The sequence below is a fragment of the Desarmillaria tabescens genome (assembly GCF_030435595.1).
Source record: "Desarmillaria tabescens strain CCBAS 213 chromosome Unknown EV420scaffold_27, whole genome shotgun sequence".
NCBI lineage: Eukaryota > Fungi > Basidiomycota > Agaricomycetes > Agaricales > Physalacriaceae > Desarmillaria > Desarmillaria tabescens.
In genome coordinates this window covers 142,346-162,265 of record NW_026848326.1, presented here as the reverse complement: position 1 = coordinate 162,265, position 19,920 = coordinate 142,346, and the positions used below count along the sequence as shown (strand labels likewise).

Sequence of the window (19,920 nt, the reverse complement as noted above, 5' to 3'; positions counted from 1 at the left end):
GGTCTTAAACCTCAGTCTTGAACTAAAGTTTATTCACCTGATAACTTGGTTAGAACTCACTCTCAACACTAAGCATGCATGCTCCCTGAGAACAAACCTGCGAGCAACTAATATGTGCCTGACTGAAGTGCGAGTCACATGTAGTTGTTTGATCTTATTTGTTCAATCAGTCGCTAACAATTAGTTCGAGACTTTCCTAACTCTTCACCAACATTGACATTGACGATGACGAACAAATGAACCCTATCGAACAAACTATCACCGAGTTCATTGGGCTACAAGGCTTTATTGCCCTAGCCTACCTAACCTTCCTATATGGCTATGAATACTGACAACACAGGGAAACTATCCCCACCGAGACTGCCATCGAGGTGAACGAAAGACAGGACTCACCCTCTCCCCCCTCTTACAATGGATCCAGCAAGGATTTCCCAATCAGATTCATCATCCTCTCAGATGACGAGTCTGACACCGACATGGGAGGATGGGCCACACCAGAAAGCTCAATCAATATGCTCGAAAACGAGCCAGGATGGCTCAAGCAAAGGAGGATGGGTGAACATATTCTCCCTCCCATTACCGAAGAAGAGGAAGGGCAAGGAGAAAGCTGAAGCATCTTGCCCACCTCCACCAAAAACTCGGCTGCCTTCTCTGGCTATGATTCCAATGGAAACTGCATCTATCAAAGAGGACTTAGATATCATCTGGGAGAAGGAGGAGAGGCTGAAGATGGAGTTGGAAGCAGTAGCAATGAGGAAGGAGGAACTGAGGAGGAGGACTGCCCCAGTGAAGGGTGGTATGCAGGGCTACCTAGCAGGATACCAGGGCCACTCAGCAACTGGTCCCCACCAAGGCTTGACTCCAGGGGTGGAACTTGGCACTGGCACTATCAAGCCAGAAACAGAACCCCGACCCTCTCCAAGCTCGAGTCATACTTTGTGCCCAGCCAAGGAACAGACACAGCCGTACTCATCGATGACCGAGCAGAGGCAGTCACCACTGAGCTCGATGGATGTGGACCCACCTACGATGCCAATGCCAGCTGTGATGTATGCAGACAAGTACAGGACTTCACCGATGCCCAGCTCATGGCAGAAGGAATCGAGCCACCCTCGTCTGTCATCCTGTACATCATCTATCCGCTCACAGCTGAGCACCCACTCACCGCCCCAGTCCCATTCATCACCCCATGGGTCTGGGACAGGCCCCAAAGGCCAGACTTTGAGCAGGTCATCAGAAGGGTCGAAGAGTGGGCCTGAATCATATGAAACTGGAACTGGGTTGTTACCAGAAGTACCAAACCCTTTGAACAAGTCTGACCAGTTGGACTTAGAAGAAGGAGAAATTTACGAGAAGCATGGCAGAGGGCCACCTTCGATTTGGACAACCAACACCGACAGGGCAAGTATAGCGAAGACAACATGATCCCGGAATTTGTGGAAGGATCTAGCTCGGGAGCCTACTAAGGCCAAGTTAGAAGTAATGATGTACTTAGAGATGCTGCAGTGGACAGAAGAGAAAATACAGTGAGAGATTTTGTGGAATGAATCCGATCAGGGAAGATACTTCTGAGAGATGGAATGAACCCAGACCGGAGCTGAGGCCCTATATCAGGAAGCAATCTATCACACCAACACCCTATGGAATAGGGTCCACCCAGATGACTACATAGACCTGGGAAAGCAGTACCAGGTACTGGAAGAGTCTGATGGAAGTACCGTGGACTTAACCTATCTCATGAACCTACAAAGGACTGGATATGTAGATCCCAGTCAGCTCGTCACAGGAGCAGGGACCCCTGGATCACAAGGGGCAAACCCCACAGCACCACCTGCAGCCCTGGCTGCACCAGCAGCACCCTTGACACCCCATCATGATCCCCAGTTATGATCGCTACCCTGACCAGGAGCCATACCCATTCCCCCTAACCCCATACAACCTCCAACAAGACCACCACCAAACATTGTAGGAATGGCAAATAGCAACCTGTGGGCATTAGTAAAGCCCCAACTCACAGCAGTCCCCAACAAATTCAAAAGGGAATCTACAGATATAACCAGGTTCTTCAACCAATGTGAGGACTACTTCACGGTGTTTCCACAACAGTTCACCATGAACTTGAGCAGATTCAGTCCTAACCGCATCATGTTCTGCACATTCCTATTGGCTGACAAAGCCCTCCATTGGTGGAACTACATCAGAGATGACTATTACAATCAGAATTGTGATCACCTGTGGTATCCTTTGTACCTGGTGATGAGCCTAAACTTCCATGGCAATGGCAAAAACTAAAACTCTAGAGGAGTTCATGGCAAATGGCATGTAGCGGCAATAAAGGCTTTGTTGTTGTGTGAGTGTTTCAGTGCACCTCTGTGTGATGAATTCCTCAAGAATGCAAGTATACACTGCGACTTTTCAGTCAGCGGAGCAGTACCCTTAACGATCGAGTACTAGAAAGCATTGGCTGTAAGCCAGGAAGGGTCTCGATGTATGAGAAGGAATGGAATCCAGTATAACTGGGAATACCAGCAAACCGTGAATGAAGCGATGGCAATTAACTAGTAAAAGCCATGGGCAGAATTGGTGGAATTAATGGAAATACCATCAAAGAGAAATACCATTGGCAAGATAACAAATACCGTGATGGCAAGAGACGAAGACTGTAGTCAAGAAACTGGCAGTAAAATGAAGAGAGACTGGCTGGCAGAAATATGAAAGGGAACTAGTGGTGGCAAATGATGAACAGAACTGAGCAATGATGAAACTAAAACTGGGCTGAGGTTAACTGCGGTAAAATGAAACTGATACTGATCCTGAGTCTACACAGAGACTATCCTATACTGAAACTGACAGCAAGATAACAAATACTGTGACTGAAGGTCCTATACTGAAACTGTTGACCGAAATTCCATGACAGACACTGCTGGCAGCAATAATGATCCTAATCTGTATCCACACAGGGACATAACTGTACTGAGCTGAACTGGGGTGAAATGATGGTGACGTAGAAAGTGAAGACTGGTAAAACAATGCTGGCTGGTGAAAGTGAAATGATGCTGGCAGAATAAAAGATAAAAGTGAGTTGTGGACACGAAATTCCATGTATTGGCGCAATATGAGTGTACACCAATACTGTTAGAAGAAAAGCCATGACAGAGAGTATAACTTGGAGTGACTATGCTGTTATTGTCTGTCTCCTAGTGAGTACAAGCAGTGATGGTGGTCGATAATGTGTGCGATAACTAGTGTCCAGTAACTTGTGTCCTTTTTGCAACTACTACTACACTAGCTTTTATACTACAAGTCCGGAATAATTTTAGAATACTTGAAACAAGTCCTTAGTAAGTCCTTAGTACATAGATTGGTAAGAAATGATACAAAATGTGTGCTCCCAGAGTTCTAAAGTAACAGCACCCACACGGTTTTACCACGTATAGACTTAGTGATCAGAAAGAATTCCGCTGACATATGGACTCTTGGGCTGCTGTGATCCTGCAGCAAAGTACACTGAAGGTAGTACACTGAAGTAGATGTGTGCAGCATTTGTCTTGGCATTGTAACAGCCTTAGTAAAGCTGGTGGAAAGGTCACAGTGTTAAGTCTTTTGCTATGAAATAGGTACTTTGGTGGCAGCATTCTATTAAGTGATGCTTGATGCTGATGTCAGCAAGGGCTGTGCTGAGTGATCAATGATGGTCCTAATTCTGTGAGATCTGCAATCAGGTGCCTGGTGGCAATAAGGAAGTGGTGCATATTGATGTGGAATATGAGTTGGGAAGGATATTTGGCAGTAAAAGTGGGTATTGCCATGATTGCAATCATTGACTTAGTGAAAGTCCACTAAGTGGACAAGGCATTTATTATAATGCTAAAATCCACAAATTCTGAGTGTACAGAGCCTTGAGGCTCATCACCAGTCTTCAAGCAGATGGTGGAAGACCAATTTCAAACAGATGCCGAAGTAGAACTGAAGCTTCAAGAATTCAAATGCTTGAAGCAGTCCAATTATAAATCAGCTAAATACTTCTTCCGAGAATTTGAGCAACTGGCAAAGGAATCCGGAAAGCAGCACAATGAGGAATATATGATTGAAATCCTCAAACCCGCTATCCGGAAAAATGTAAAAATGGCCATCCATGCCACAGGAACAGCCTTACCCTGCACCTATGCCAAATGGAAGTTCTGGGTGGAGCAGATGGATTACAACTACTGAGTCAGACTAGCAGAAGATGCTGGAAGGATCCCAGGGAATCAGGGGCAACAATTGAAAGGAACAGGAAAAGCTGGAAGCTCCAGGAATTCCCAAGGGGATAAGAAGACAGGAACTGGAACTATGTATGGAGGAAAAGGACAGCTGATGGAGATAGATCGACTCAGAAAGGAACATCAGTGCTTCCGCTGTGGGCATAAAGGACACCGCAAGCAGGACAACAAGTGCCCAAAGGATGAAAGCACTTGGCTTGTCAAGCACCAGCCCAAGTTCTCTCAAGCCAAGGTCCACACCATGTATCAACAAGTACTGAAGGAAGAGGAAGAGGAATCTACATTGAAAATCGAGGAGGTAAAAGATGAGCTGGCAGCATAAGCGACAAACACTTGCCGGCTAAGGACTTAATTTCACTTGGTGGTGTGTCTCAAAATACCATGGGTCAGACTGATGATTGTTCTGTAGTATCTACACCCAATATAACCGATTTGACGCATTCCACCAAGTCCAAAATTAATCAGTTGCAGCATACAAAAGGTGTACAGGGGATTACCACTGCTGGCACCAGCAATGAACCCCAAACAAGATCCTTGGCCACTGGTGATGCTCCCAAGCAAACACCAGGTGGCAGGATGAGCAGGATCAACATCACTCCATCGAGGGCAGATGATGGTGCAGGGAACGTAGGAGGAGCAGCTGAGTCGATGAACGGTGGGGACCCCTCCCACTGCACAGGCATGGGAACACAGAATGCGCCAGACAACAGTGTAGAGCTCCACCTGGAGGCAACATGTACATGCTGGCAATGAGCAACCAGCTGCCCTCATTGTGGAATAGAGCCGCAAAAGGGAGTGCAACTCCCCAGCAAGCCATTAGCTGACCTGCAAGCAGGAGTCAAGATGACTGGGCCTGAACCCCCATATCAGGTGCACCTACCACCTTCTACACATAATGGCACCGAGGGCTTGTGTCCCTCGGTGGGAGGGTCAGAGGGACCATTATGTGCATTCAATAAAAATAAAAAATCCATAACCATTGAAGAAGTGCCAGATGAGGAAGACAACTATAGTTACCAACAAAGCCTCCAAAAACCAGGGGAAGACCCTGCAGCACATGCAGTAGAGTACCCTGAGGATTATGAAGTAACAGAACTAGAAGAAGAGTTCTATGATGACAAGTGGGACTGAGGATGGTTAAAACCCCACAGTGCAGAGTGGGTACACCGTAAAATATGACAAGAAAAAACTATGGAAGGAAAATTGGCAACTCTTCACATGTGGGTGCATCCATGCCAACTGGTCGAAGTAGACGAAGACCTGATTGTAGACCTACAAGGGTCTTCAAAAGAGTCCTATCGACAGCAGGAGCAGTGCTTACAAAACATGCAGGACCTCAGGGTCCCACCACAATACATCAGAGGTGGCAAGGGAAGGAGTGTCAACATTCATGTCCAACTAGAAACCTTGGACACTAGCAAAGTATTACAACTTTACCCCTATTTTCCTTATCTTATCTTATCCTTATCTCTCAGAACCCCAGACCTACCTATCTTATCTTTCAGACCTATGATATTCCACCAGCACACTCTTTACCTGTTTATCCAGTTGCCATCACCCCAGTCCACAGCTGCCATATCCTGGATGACCAATGACCCACATGGACCATCATGCTTCTCTTGATGGCATCATGCTTCTTAGTAGTCAGACAGGAGTTGACCGCTAGTCGAGGGCGGTCTACAGGATGCAGCCTATTCAGATGGAGTCTCGTGCAGATACAGGTGACATGTGCTCTTTACTCTCATTCGTCGGGAGTACATTTCTTTTAGTGTCCTCACTTACCATTTGTTGAAAGGCGCACTTCTCGCTACACGTTGATATGCCTGGTATCAGGCTACCCATAGATTTTGCGATTTTACATCAGTTTATGCAATCTACAAGCGGTACAGAGGGCTACAGTGGAGGCTTCATGCTGGTAGCTAAATACTACATAAAGAATGAAAGCACGGCAGTACAGAACGGACTTAGAAACGACATCTCGAAGAGTCAATTCTACCAGCCATCAACACGCCAAGCTAAGCCCTACCTAAACAAGACTATTACAGTCAAATCTCGGGGACTCATCTGTATGGAGTATAAAAACCAAGAAGTTGAAGAATGGAACGAACTAGATGCCTCGTCACCTCGATGAGTAGAAAGAACCTGTCAGGAAAAATTGCTAAGTTGAGAAACAGATCAGCTTTCGAGATCAACTCAGGCTAGGAAAGGAATAACCTTGGAAGAATGAATAGCTGCGTTGGGTACTGAGATGACCGACCTTGATCGCGCAGTGATCAACAGAATACAATCTCAGACCTGCAGTCAATCGTGATCGGTGGTTACATCCTCGAGATCCTGCACATACCGCAGTATTCAATACATACGGCATGCGGCAGGCCTTGCAGACGGAAGAAGGAGCACCCACGGACTAGTAGGGCACTCCTCGGCGACAGAATAACCCGGCGCAGTCGCGTCGAACTGAATAGAAACTACGGAATGGCGCGATACTTGTAGGATAGTGACTCACCATTTGTATTAATTCCAAAGCTCGTACCATAATTACTGTAGATATGGGCTCCTATACCTAAAACACGAATCGTATAAATTAGCAGCGACTAGACGCATAATGGCAGGAAAGCATTCCCCCTGTGTTTGTGCTAGTAGCCTGTATAGCTACCTAATCAATCACTGGTTTTTATTGCATATCCTTGACTGAAGTGAATTAAGTTACCAAAGTCAACCCATAAGGGCGACTACAGTAATCTAGAAGAGTTAAGTAGGAAGTAGAGCCGTCCCCGTGTTTGCGCCTTGCTAGTTAATTGAACTGCTCCGCGGACAAAGGCCTCGTGTTCTCTCTCTCCGAGATTAGCGATCTAGATGTGCTGAGTCGACTTTAAATCAAAAGACCTCATCTAGTTGAAGTAAAATAAGCCCTAGAATGCTTTAAGTTCAAACAATCATCGAGTTCAAGGAACTCCAGAGTCTGTGTACTCTTTGCAAGTCTTGTACTTGAAGTCAGAACCTGAGCGTTCTTTGTAGAGTGATTTTGCACTCTTTGTAGACCTCGGAGTCTTTGGTTGTTTGATTATTTGAAGTGTCCGCTAGAAGTTCTTCTAGACGACGTCGAAACGAGCATAACTTGCTTGATTATACCTTACAAAACAAGTTCATAAAACCCCGCTATCGCGGACTAGTGTACTTTGTGTAAAACACCTCAAAAGAAGAATTGAAGTTGTTTTCAGGCAAAACCCCACTAGATTATCTAAATCTAAGTACATCGTGAGTGCTTCTATCATACTCACCCTCGAACTTATATACAGTGGTGATTGTGTGTGTGTGTGTGTGATTTAGTATCTAGATTGACGATCTAGACGCTTGTTTCATTTGCGCGCTGCCCGTTACCGAGCACATCAATGTGCCCTTGTAGGTACTATTCTTAGTACAAGTCTAACATGTATTTAAGCTAGCCTGCGCTGTGGCTTTAGACTCCAGCTTTGGCTAAGGTTATATACTCCTAACTCCTAACTCTTACAAGCTTCTTGCTTTTGCTAATAAGTGATGCCTAACTTCTCTCAATCTACCAATGCCTCTCTAACACTGAATCACCGAACATGAGTGACAGGATAGAGACCAGCCTTGGTTCAGATTAGAGTTAGTGCATAACAGGAGCCAAGACTCAGGACTCGGTTCAGCTGTTTACCAGCTCGACTCTATTGCACCTGCGATGCTAGCTTCATGTTCAAGAAGTCATCTTGCACATTGAACCCAGCCACCTGGGGAATTGCTTGAAAATTGGGTCACAAGTTACCTTCCTCGTGTTTTTACTTTGCTGATGCATCACACTGTATAGTTTGTTCCACTTCTGAGGATTAGTGCTGCCCATCACTGTCCAAGCACAATTAACCCTGCATCTATCCTTCTTGCCCACATTCTACCAACAACAAGTATGCTTTCTCACTTCATTGGACACTTGCTGAGGAAGTCTCCCTTTGGGTTTCCCCTGCTCGATATGTGAGAACTTTGTGCCCAGCAAGATCTTATCATGTATATCACTGGCAGGCAAGGATCGGTGCGACCACAAGGTGATATCTGTGGTGTCCAGGGGGGAAACACTGGAAAAGGCGAGGCGAAGTGGCAACTGAATGCTTTTCTGGAAGAGGGAATAAGTAGCCAAGGATAACCAGGACTGGAGCTAGGTGTGATCACCTGGACCACCTTTCCCATGGACCTGTATATTTCCTTCTTGTGGAATCCTATGTGGAATTGTTCTTCAATGGAAACCTGACCTGCCATGAGTTATTGCCTGATCAGATCCTCAGATTGAGGGAATGGGAAGATGAAGGCTTAGATATTACTATCAGCACATGCAATGAAGGGGAGGTAATTGACCTTTTACATAGCTAGCAGGAATCGCTGTGGATGACAATGGAAAGTAATACAGCACTTTCTTACACTATCTGTGTGGTCTATACTTTACAATATTCACCAAACTAACATAGGTGTATGTGTGGGGGCTGTGTAACTGCATTGTTAGCAGACCCTGTCCAACCTCTTCCACTGGCCCTCTAAAATTAGTCCAGCTAGTTTCATAATTAGGTTCTGCCACCATTACTTGATACTTTGCTATTATCAGGTGTGGTTAGAAACACTTTCAAACTCTCCCTGTCCACTCTTTTTCCAGTGAAGTAATTTATAAAATCATGTGTTTTATAACATGTGACCATTCCAATTGCAGCACTTGGCCACAGGCCTGAAACTTGTACATATCCTCCATCTCCATTCTTCCACATCACACTTTTACCAACTCCAGTGCTTCATATCCTTACTCTGAAGAGAACACACTGCCAAAAAAAAGCTCCAGCTCTAGCCACTACCTTCTGCAACTGGCTGTTTGGTGTCTGCCCCTCTTTGAACCAGCCACTAAACCCATATAAAGTATAACCTGTCTCCCTTAGCAAAACATGAGCCAGTCATGCTGGCAGATTTTATCATTGATTACCACAACCAAGGACACTCTTTAATCACCAGGAACTCAGCTTATGTTCTACCTTTGACATACGCAAGAGGCTCACTGAGCTATATCAATGAGTGAGCCATTTTCCTTGATCCATATATCAGGATTTCTACCTCTTCCCTGCAGCATTACTGCTGACTTGTAGGCAGTCACTGGATCAGTAATCTATCCATCACTCTTCAGTCAAGCCATTCCTGCTTCTACAGTGGCCAAACGAAGCTATCAAGGCACCTCTGTACAGGAGACCAGTCCACTCTTCACAGATGCCATACAACCTTGTTAACTCAAGTTAACTGAAAGGCAATGAGTAATGGTCAACCCAATTGGACTGCTGGTTTTCATGCAATGGCTTCCGACATCATTCCTAATGCTTCCGACACGTCTCCAATGCCGTATCCGAAATTATCTGGTAAGCATCCATTGACAGGTTTAAATCTTTTCATATCAGAAGGAATTCATCAGACTGTTCCACATTCGATTTATCCATCGCAAAATTACTGGACAAGCATGAACAGCATCTTTATGTGAGTTTTCACCCAATTGCATGGTTTTCAGACAATTCTTGAGCTTTCAAAAGGATAAACTGTCATGGGAGTGACATTCAGAAGCGACCAGGACACCGTTCTAGGATGTGTTTGCTCAATTTTGAGTTTCCTTGACACCTTCATTGACCCTTGTATATACTAAAAAGATTTCTTGCAGTTCTCATTATCTTTATGAAGCACTGCAATGTCAGCATATTCCAGTTTCAACTTTGACTTTGACTTTTTTTTTTTAGGGAAGACTACGTGTATCATATGTGCTCTTTTTCATGGTCATGAAACCCTAATGAACATCTCTGGGATAGCCCTCATTTACTGGGTCTATATCACATCATCTCCTTCCTTGAACGAGCCCTGCTACACACAACTCCATTAGCATCTGATGCTTCTCATTGCACCCAACCCGGGATATGCCCAGCAGTGCCCTAGCATCACATCAGCAAGTGAGGCTGCTGCCTTCGATGTGTCCTTTTTCCATGCCTTAGTCTTACGTTACTTTGCATATTCTACGGTGTCGAGACAGGGTTTAAAGCCTCATTTATGCAGATCAGGACTCATTCCCAGATCACTCTTCATCGCTTGCTGACAGGCCCAGTGCTGCCAGTGTTGATTTGGCTGCACAGGCAAATCTCAGTCCAAATACTCTGCTCAAGATTCAGCTACCTGGCTACCCAGTGGGATGGTAGTCATACTGGTTCTGAAGGCCAGGGCACCATAGCCCTTATACACCTCTCAGGGTTCAAGAAAAAAATTCCTGTCTTTACTTCTGCTTCAACTCTACTATAACAAATGCAAAAATGGTAAGTCTTCTGTCTCTACAACTGGTTTATGCTGCCTATTTGCAACCCCAGACTTTATGGACCCATGCCATCCAACTCATTTGAACTGCGGCCTGAACCCGGGAGGGATGTACATGCCATGGTGGCGAATGTCAACGCTTTGAGGACCAGAACATGGTGCTGAGTACATGAAGCTTGAGGAGCTTGGAGCAGATGAAGGTGAAGTAGCGGAATATGATGGTGGCACAGCATCAATGCCATCAACAGAAGTGGACGATGGTGAATATGGAGGCAGCATGGAATCATCGAAGTTGACTGACATAGCATGGAGGGGAGCTGTGTCATACGAGGGGGGTGCAGAAGCAACATGGTCTATTGGGCCAGGGGTGTTAGGATTATGGTCGCCTTCATGCACAATGACTTCAGACTTGCATCATTGAACTTCAAACTGTAGTACTCACCTTGCCTCGGATGATGACCCATTGCAGCCTTCAAGAATCTCTTCATGCATCTATGCCACATTGACTCATCAGCTCACCTTCTTGAGTGTATACCTCAATAATCCCAACTTACTTAAAGGCCAACTGGATCTTTGAGGACATACTAGAAGAAGGTAAGGCCTAACAAACATGCTGGACTTGAACAATGACCCACCTTATCTGACAAGACTATATTTTGGGGATAGGGCTACTGAATGTGAAGGGGGATGGTGGTACACAGCACCTGAGACTTGGAAAACCAAAGGGGGTCACAGTACGCAGTGTCTGAGGTTTGGGAGGAGTGATGACAAACAAAGTAAAGTAAGGATGAACCTATGATGCTGAACATATGAACATATTCATACTCATACAAGGACAACAGAGACGATGAAATGAACCGAAAAGAAACAAGACACAAAGTTGAGTGAAACGACACAACAAATGACAATGATGCTGACGAGATGAATACACTGACAAGATGGAGATTGCGACAACAACTGAGAGAGACAACGAGCAAGAGAGCTGAGAGAGAAGATGGACCAAGATGGAAAGTGGCGATGCTTATATACTAGTTGGTGAGGGCCAATGCATCCGCATGGCAGGTCCGAGTCCTATGCTTTTTTTGAACAAAAAAATATAAGAAAAACATAACAATAATAATTGGATTCATGTACTAGTAACTATAGCAGTGAAGAGGCTGGCTGTGGGCACCTGTGGAATAGTGAGTGGGCTAAAAGGCAAACCTCAAAAACCCACACACACACTCACACAACTACACAAACTACAATCACCCTTGTAAGTTCTAGGGGGAGCAATTATTTCTAATGTGATCTGACTATACTTCAATATCTCGAAGAGTTTCTCTTATCCTCAGTGCTCTTAGCGAAGCTAAGCTTTCTCTAATGAATTCCTAAGTCTAGGAACTTTTTACAGGAAGGTCATTCACTGGCGCAACACAACCTTCAAGGCAGATTTGAGTTATAATACACAAGGGACACTGATCCTGACAGAAACAGAGGCAATACATGCTGAAACTTTAGTGAGCTCGCTAAAAGAACACCACAGGCAAGCACTGACTTAGCCCGCTCGCTACACAACTGTATGTAGGGGTTCTCCAACTAACTCCAGCAGGTTATTGTGACTCAAGAACACTTCAGAAGTGCTTGGAAACAGATTCAGAAACGGAACTTCGAACAGAACTGACATGGAACAGACTGAAACAGAACAGAACAGATCTCAGATTTCCACTTCAACACATTCTCCAAACAGACTTATCACACTTAACAGAACAGAAACAGCTTCACTGATTCATATTCACTCTGACTAAGTTCTCAATAGTCTTATCAAAAGGGTATCTCATATTTCTCTGAGTGAGCTCACTAATTCTATGCACAGCTCAAAGTCACAAACTGATCCTTTGTTACAGTACCACCTTCAATGCGTGCACGGGAACTCGGGGGCTCGAAACTTGGCCTCTACCTACTGTAACCAGCCTACTTATACTACAGGGGAATTAGAATTACAAATGTCATGCAGTACCCAGACTCCTACATGCGTAGCACATTGCCACTGCTGCCTTACTGAGCATCCGAGTCGGACTTCCCAGTTTTAGTCTCATTTCTATAGTGAGCTCACTAAACGCATGCCAAGAGGTGCTCTCCCGACACCTGTGGGCTTCTTCTCTAGTGACCGACAGGTCTAGGTGCCCGGAACTATCAGTCCTGGCATATGTCATGCAAGACTTCTTTCTTGGATTCACAGAGGCTTCTTGTAGACATGGCAACAAGTGAGGCTCCTAACAATGGGACTCAGAACAATGGAATGTGGGCTCGCAGACTTTGGCCAAAGCCCATTGCCCAAGTTCATGCCGGTGATATCTGTCATCTCGCTTAAGGATTTCCCTGGATTTTCAGGTACGACACATCACAGTTAGCGAGCGCACTAAGTATTCTCAGTGTCACTGCAATCTTCAAGGTTTTATCTAGCTCCTGTGAGCATGCTTGTAAGTTAAAGCCTAAGGCATTGGGTATAGGGTTTGGCCTTCTCATCACACATGCCCATCAGGTACAGTGCTGTGACTAAGTCCTGTTTAGAATCCTGTTGCTTCTTATGCCATAAGTTATATTCCATATCATTGCACCACATAGCATTAGTGTCGATGCATAGTTTTAGTCTGCTCACTTACTATATCTCAGTATGCATGTAAAACATGTTAGATTGCAAAATTACACATGTAAATAGGCTGCAGTCGCAACAGCAGATGTGTACAAAAATAAACTGTGAGGTTCATCTGTACCACTTCACATCCCAAAAGGTTACACAGGCTTTGGCACGTGAATGAGATAACAAGAAAGGGAACTGCCATCATCGATAAAATAAGTGGGAAATGGCAATACAAAAATGTGTGAAGAAAACAAGGTGGCTTTTCTGACAACAATACAAGGTCTCCTTATACTTCTGACATCTCTGGAGTCCAACCACCTTCCTGTCCGCATCAAACTGGTTCTGTTTCACATCCCCAAAGGTTACACACCACACAATCTTCATAGCATTGGAGCTCTCAGACCATCAGGCCTGTACAGTGCAGGCTGCAGCAATCCTCAATGCGCCATACTCCAATGCACTTTGAGTTGGTGCAGGAGGCACTTCTGCATGTCTTTGGGAGGGTGTTGAGGATGGAGGGCAGTGGGCAGTGGGATGGATGAGTGAAGAACACATGATCCTTGCCTGTAAGGTGATAAGCTATGACAGAAAGGAGTAAACTGGAGGCAGTGCTCACCGTCCTTCCTAGTTTCTAAAATAACGATGAATGACAGGATGTAGCTGACCTCCTCATCAAGCAGCAGGGCACAAACATATGGATTGACTTGGTAGAAGCAGGGGTTGTGACCATGCACCTTCGCATAGACTTGACAGACTATACAAAGTCTAATATTAGCTAGAGAATTTTTAGAGAAGGGATTACACACATTTTGCGTCATGTTCTTCCTTCATCCAGTTATCAGCACTCAGTTTGACCCAGTAATCCACTGCCACATCCACAAGTTCCTTGTCCCAATTGATGCATATAATCAGAACATCGCCACCCACAAAATTGTGCATATTCCAGAAAACCAACATATAGTGCACCTACAAGGGTTCAGTCAACGATGACAAGAAAACATGGAAACAATGCACCAGCCCAAGGATCATAATATCAGTCCAACTCTCCATATTCCTGTACTGCTCCATATAAGCCCATATCCCCTTCGTCACGTATATCTGGACCCTAAAATCCATGAGGTTTGTAGGCAAGAGACAACCCATATTGATGATCTGGAAAAAGAGGTTCTATGACATGAAGGGTTTACCAGTCTTCCACACAATGGTCTTCTGGCAGTTCTTTATGCTCGCAATCTAGCAGTACCACTGTTGGAAGGACAAGAATGCATTTTGCTCAATGGTGATCTTTTTTTTCTCGAATAACACATTGTCATGAAGAGTCTTGATCTTGGAAGCAGAAAGAGACCTTGAATACTGGAGATGAAGACCAGCCAAAGAATAAGAAGAGAGAAAACTATTGAGTGCCAATTAGGAAAGAACGGATGGACGGACAGGAAAAAATGGGAATCATGAGAGTAGAGGCAAACAAATAGAAAAGGTTCCCACGATGAGCTCAGGCAGCCAGGACGGCAATTGCTGTGAATGAATAGAAATATTCCCATGGTTTGCTCAGGTAGCCAAGTCGGCAAATGCCGTGATGGATTGATACCCTAAATAGATTTATTCCCACAGTCAGTTCAGGATAGCATAATAACCGAGTATCCTATATACATAGGACTCGGAAACATTCCTTAACCGTACCTTCTCAATATTCTTCTCAATGTTCACAATATGTTTATACAGTTTCCTGACTATGCAACACTACTCTACTATTATACTTCAACATTCGACATTGGAATTGGTATGAATCAACTGAACTGGTGATGCCATTAATACTTAGTCACAAGATCTAGGTCCAGCAAGGTTGTCATGCCCTGGCACGTGGTGGGCACTTGTTTGAAATATGGATGCAAAAGAATGTTCTTAATGCAGCATAAATGTCCACATAATGACCTTAAACGTACTTAATGCTATTAACATAAATGTATGAAACACTTGTAGTCATGGTGAAGTGTCCGGGGTACCCAGGCACAGATACATTTGATTTGAGCATGCCAGTCTACCCTTCTGTACATCTAGATTTGTATCAGTCACAAGGTCAGGCTAAATATATCCAATGGAATTTGAATTGGTCCTGATGGTATGTACACTCTCACAAAGCATCTTCTTTCTCCCCATTGATAATGTCTACTGAAACCAACATCATAGAGACACAGGCATCCACTACCACTGCATCTGCTACCCCCAAACCAAGGTTCATTATCGCTTTCAAAGGCACAAAACATGTTTTTCTGCAGTGGCCAGATGTAGCTGAATATGACATGAGTATATCAGTGTTCATGAATCCTAAGGCTCTGAAAAGAAACACAGGCCTTGTTCGTTGCATTAAATTGCCACTTCCCAGAGATCCACCTTCAATATAAGAATAATTATGCCATTCAAACCAATGATTTAGCCATTTGTGATGGCATATTTGTTGATATCCCCGGTGAGTTGTGGAAGGAGATGAGTGCAAATATAAGCAAGATAAGAATTATGGACAAGTGTGAGTCACCTTCACAATAGCTACTTCTCGCAGACTGAAATTCCATCAGCTTCTCATGAATATCGTGTATTGGGGAGGTGGTACAGTAGCATGCCCATATCCAATCTCCAATGTATTGTTGACGACCGGGTCCCAAGTAGACCTACGTGTGCTTATGCATACTACAATATCATCATATTTCTATACAGTCTTACTGTTTTGTGAGTAGGCGACAACACAGCTCTAGTGTAATGAGGCAATGTGAAGTGGATAGGGAAACATACCTTGGAGGTATTCTGCAAAATTTGGCCTGCTACCCACGCATATGAGCATTGCATATTTCTTTCCATGGATAACTCATTCGCACAGATCTGTACACCAATGGAACCATCAGCCATTATCTGTGTGTATCCGACATATCTATTCTGTGTCGGGCCCAACTCAATTGATGACATTAACAGACCACCTATTCAGCACCTTGGTGCAAAAGGTGTCTCAGGAGAATGAATGTGTCACTTATTGAGTCTCTTATTCCGGATTATGAGGGTAATTATGTTTGCTTGCTTGGACCTACCTTTTTTTGCATGAGGACTCACAAAACCACCCAGACAAACGTAACTTGAATACCCATCTCCGTAACTCCCTTAACCAATAAAACCCATTGCGAGAACGAGTGAGCATGGTGGTGACAATCAAAGGAAGACTAATCAGTGCTGGACATGAGGGTTCTCAGCGTCATCCCTTAGAGTATCTGCCACTATGTAGTGTGTGTTCTCCTCAAAAATATAATGTATCTGTATGCTAGGTTGCTCTATTCCAAAGTTATAAAGCCTACGTGAATTAAAGATACGCCTTGACGAGCTTAAACTGGAAGATATTGTTTTATGTATGCCTTCTCCTCTTAGTGTGTGGCTGTTAGCAATAGGTAGAAAAGAGATGACACCACTGACTTGCAGCGAAAATGCCTTATTATGCATAGAGGGTATACATTCATACTTTTATCAACCCTTACACTGCTGTATGGCATATACATTTTCACAGTATCGTATATGACCTCCTCAAATGTGAGGATACACGTTGTCTCTCTCTGTAATAATCCCATGACTTGCCATTACGCTGCCTCTATCATCTATCTCTAGATTATATTATGCCCATTGCTTGCTCTGATAATCGGGGACAAGGTGTACAGCCAATAGGGGACTTTCAGAGGTTCGGAATCTCTTTCTCTTGCTATTCGGTTTTTTATGGTGAAAGTATTTGCTAATCAAGCATAGACCTGGATGGGTAGGGCTTATACAAGAAAATTAAAGTGCAATAAGCTCCTGAGTCCCAAGTATAAAAGATACATAGACCAATGGGCATGAGGAAGGCATAGGAGGTCACAAGAAGATCACAAGAAGAATCACTATATCTCTCTATTATGACTTTACCCCTATTTTCCTTATCTTATCTTATCCTTATCGCTCAGAACCCCGGACCTGCCTATCTTATCTCTCGGACCCAGGATATTCCACCGGCACACTCTTTACCTGTTTATCCAGTTGCTGTCACCCTGCCGCATCTCAAATGACCACTGACCCACATGCACCATCACGCTTCTCTTGATGGCATCATGCTTCTTAGTAGTTGGGCAAGAGTCAACCGCTAGTCGAGGGTGGTCTACGGGATGCAGCCCATTCAGACGGAGTCCCGCACAGATGCAGGTGACATGCGCTCTTTACTCTCATTCATCGGGAGTGCGCTTCTGATAGTGCACTCACCTCTCATTTGTTAGATAGCGCACTTCTCACTACATGTGCCCTTGTAGACACTATTCTTAGTACAAGTCCAACGTGTATTTAAGCTGGCCTACGCTGTGGCCTTAAGCCCCAGCTTTGGCTAAGGTTATATACTCCTAACTCTTACAAGCTCCTCGCTTTTGCTAAATAAGTAACGCCTAACTTCTTACAATCTACCAATGCCTCTCTAACACTGAATCACCGAATGTGAGTGACAGGATAGAGATCAGCCTTGGTTCAGATTAGAGTTAGTGCATAACACTCTCCACCTCGGTACAAACTTGTTATTCCTCATCGCTGCTTGAAAAACCCCAAGCATGAGCAGCATTACCCATAAGTATGTCTTCCTGTCTTATATCCTTTGGTTGTTTCGTCAAGTCTTTTCAAAGATCGCACCCTAGTGAAACCTTCCATCCATGGAAGCTTTCGCCTGCTCCTCAGGTTCTCTGCTTTGCGAGGACTCTAGTTCACAAAACAACTGGGAGTATGAATCATGATTACCTTCCCTGAGGAGATGGCCAACGCAAAGAGGCTTACAATTTCATTGTAGCGGGAAAGAAATGCATTTGGCCAAGTTCCACTGTAATGGTAACCTGACTAGGCTCAAATACCCTCCTGTGTTCGTTCAGGCATAGAACAAGGAGGGGCAAGGGAGACGAACACCCATCTGAGGTTTAAGGTGTGAGAAAAAGTGGCATTCTTAGTAGTTGGACTTTCAATATTCCCGTCATGAGAGACATGACCTGACAACACTCCATTTTGGTAATAAAAAAAAAATAATGTAAACTGCTTAAACCAGATGCACATGAGGAAGGGATCGAACTTGCATCGAAGGGGTGCTTGTGGGAAGGGAACCCACTACCCCCTTTTGCACTCGTACTAATTAACGGGAGCGACGTCTGCTGGGAGATGCAGGTGAAGTATAGTTTGTCACTGTACAAAAAGTTCCTTTTGACAAGCGCTCTTCTCCTAATGGATGTCGTTTACTACACTCATGCCGGGTTTGCATCAGAAAAAAAAATACTTAAAAAGCTTGGATGGGATATGTGAGTGCACACTCAGAAGGGGAATTGAACTTGCCTCAGAGGTGCAGTCCCTGTATGAAAATACAATCCATCCGCTATATTCTTAGGGAGTTTTTTTTTCTAACCCAAAAACCTGGTACGGATTTATCCTGAGGAAGAAGAGAAAAAACTACCCATAAAAAGCCTGATGACAAGCTTGAATGATAATGTGGTTAAAAGCATAAGAAAAAAAAAGGTATGTCAACTGCATGGATCAGATGTGCACGAGGAAGGGGTCGAACTTCCCAGAAGCGGGAGAGGGGAGAGAACCACTATGCCCTTCTGCGCTTATATTCCCAACGTAAAGCATCTGGGAGATTTGGTCCAGCCCACAAATTATTGTCTGTGGCAAGGACGAAGTTCTTTTGATTAGAGGGGTTACAAAAGCAGATGTAACAGAGAGCGTCTCAAACAGACATCACTCAAATCATACATCTCTACCTACCCCACCCTCCAAACTTCCAACCTAATACACTCAAACCCCACCGCTCCACCTGCCCTCACTCTCCTGGGCGAACAAAGTATGTCGTTCCCAAACGTCACACACCTTGCTGACGGGCCCTCCAACAAGCTCTTATCAATATACAGCCCATACACCCCATCGTCCCTGCCTCCAAAACTGAGGTAATCAGGTTCGCAGAGGGCGATGTAGGAGTTGCAACCTGTGGGTTTGTACATCGAGAGTTTGTGGTTGGAATATCGCCATAGGAATCTGCGGAGGGTGAGTGGAGGAAAGGGGGAAGGGGACACGACATATGATTCACCAGTATCGTAGTACCCTCTCCTTCTGCTTTTCCATATTATGTCCCCTACGAATGTGCCAAAGATGGTGTCGCTGTCGTCTTTGATGATGACAAGTGCATTGGGGGGTTTGGGTTGCTCAGAGCAGGCGTAGAATGTGTTAAAGGATATACCATGTTGGTCGAGGGAGTAGAGGAGGGTCTATGCATGTGGGAGACGGGACAGCTGGGAGGTGTGTGCAGATCTGTAACTGAGTCAGTTAGGGTGTGGTTGTCGAGGCAAAAGGGAGGTTATACACACCATATTCGCTACCACACCATCCAACATGCCCACCATACACTCTCTCCTTGTTAGAATACAAGAGTGCAGTTGTAGTTATCTATAATAAGATATAACTCAGACTGGCACTCATAATGTGAGAGAACATGTCTATTCACCTATAATAAGATATAACTACAGTGAATGTAAGTAAAGGTAAAGATAACAAGTAAGTAAGGATATCTCACCTCAGACTGGCACTCGTAATGCGAGAGAACACGTCTGAGGTGCACGAGTAAATCTACGAGGTATATATACTATTCAGTGACAGTATGAATGTAAGTAGACAGAAGGAATA

At 44.5% G+C, this 19,920-nt stretch overlaps 4 protein-coding genes across 4 annotated transcripts; all 4 read right to left on the bottom strand.

The window, feature by feature from the left end:
• Nucleotides 1-2,893: 2,893 nt before the first annotated feature.
• EV420DRAFT_1555596 (uncharacterized protein) lies at nucleotides 2,894-3,236 on the bottom strand (the record flags this gene model as incomplete). Its single annotated transcript, XM_060473647.1, has 1 exon — nucleotides 2,894-3,236. A coding segment is annotated over exon 1 (180 nt), but the record flags the coding sequence as incomplete, so codon positions are not given.
• A 10,074-nt stretch (nucleotides 3,237-13,310) lies between these two features.
• On the bottom strand, nucleotides 13,311-14,403 carry EV420DRAFT_1695586 (uncharacterized protein). The gene is made up of 4 exons (XM_060479410.1): nucleotides 14,233-14,403; nucleotides 14,021-14,184; nucleotides 13,835-13,983; nucleotides 13,311-13,782 (listed from the first exon to the last, which is right to left on the bottom strand). Exons 1-4 carry the CDS (start codon nucleotides 14,359-14,361, stop codon nucleotides 13,616-13,618), a joined length of 609 nt encoding a protein of 202 aa, XP_060328566.1. The 5' UTR covers nucleotides 14,362-14,403; the 3' UTR covers nucleotides 13,311-13,615.
• Nucleotides 14,404-15,349: 946 nt separating this feature from the next.
• EV420DRAFT_1481617 (uncharacterized protein) lies at nucleotides 15,350-16,402 on the bottom strand (the record flags this gene model as incomplete). Its single annotated transcript, XM_060469787.1, has 4 exons — nucleotides 15,350-15,507; nucleotides 15,752-15,884; nucleotides 16,006-16,187; nucleotides 16,318-16,402. 4 exons carry the CDS (start codon nucleotides 16,400-16,402, stop codon nucleotides 15,350-15,352), a joined length of 558 nt encoding a protein of 185 aa, XP_060328565.1.
• Nucleotides 16,403-19,004: 2,602 nt separating this feature from the next.
• EV420DRAFT_1273196 (TLDc domain-containing protein) lies at nucleotides 19,005-19,505 on the bottom strand (the record flags this gene model as incomplete). Its single annotated transcript, XM_060467745.1, has 1 exon — nucleotides 19,005-19,505. A coding segment is annotated over one exon (501 nt), but the record flags the coding sequence as incomplete, so codon positions are not given.
• Between the last annotated feature and the right edge of the window lie 415 nt (nucleotides 19,506-19,920).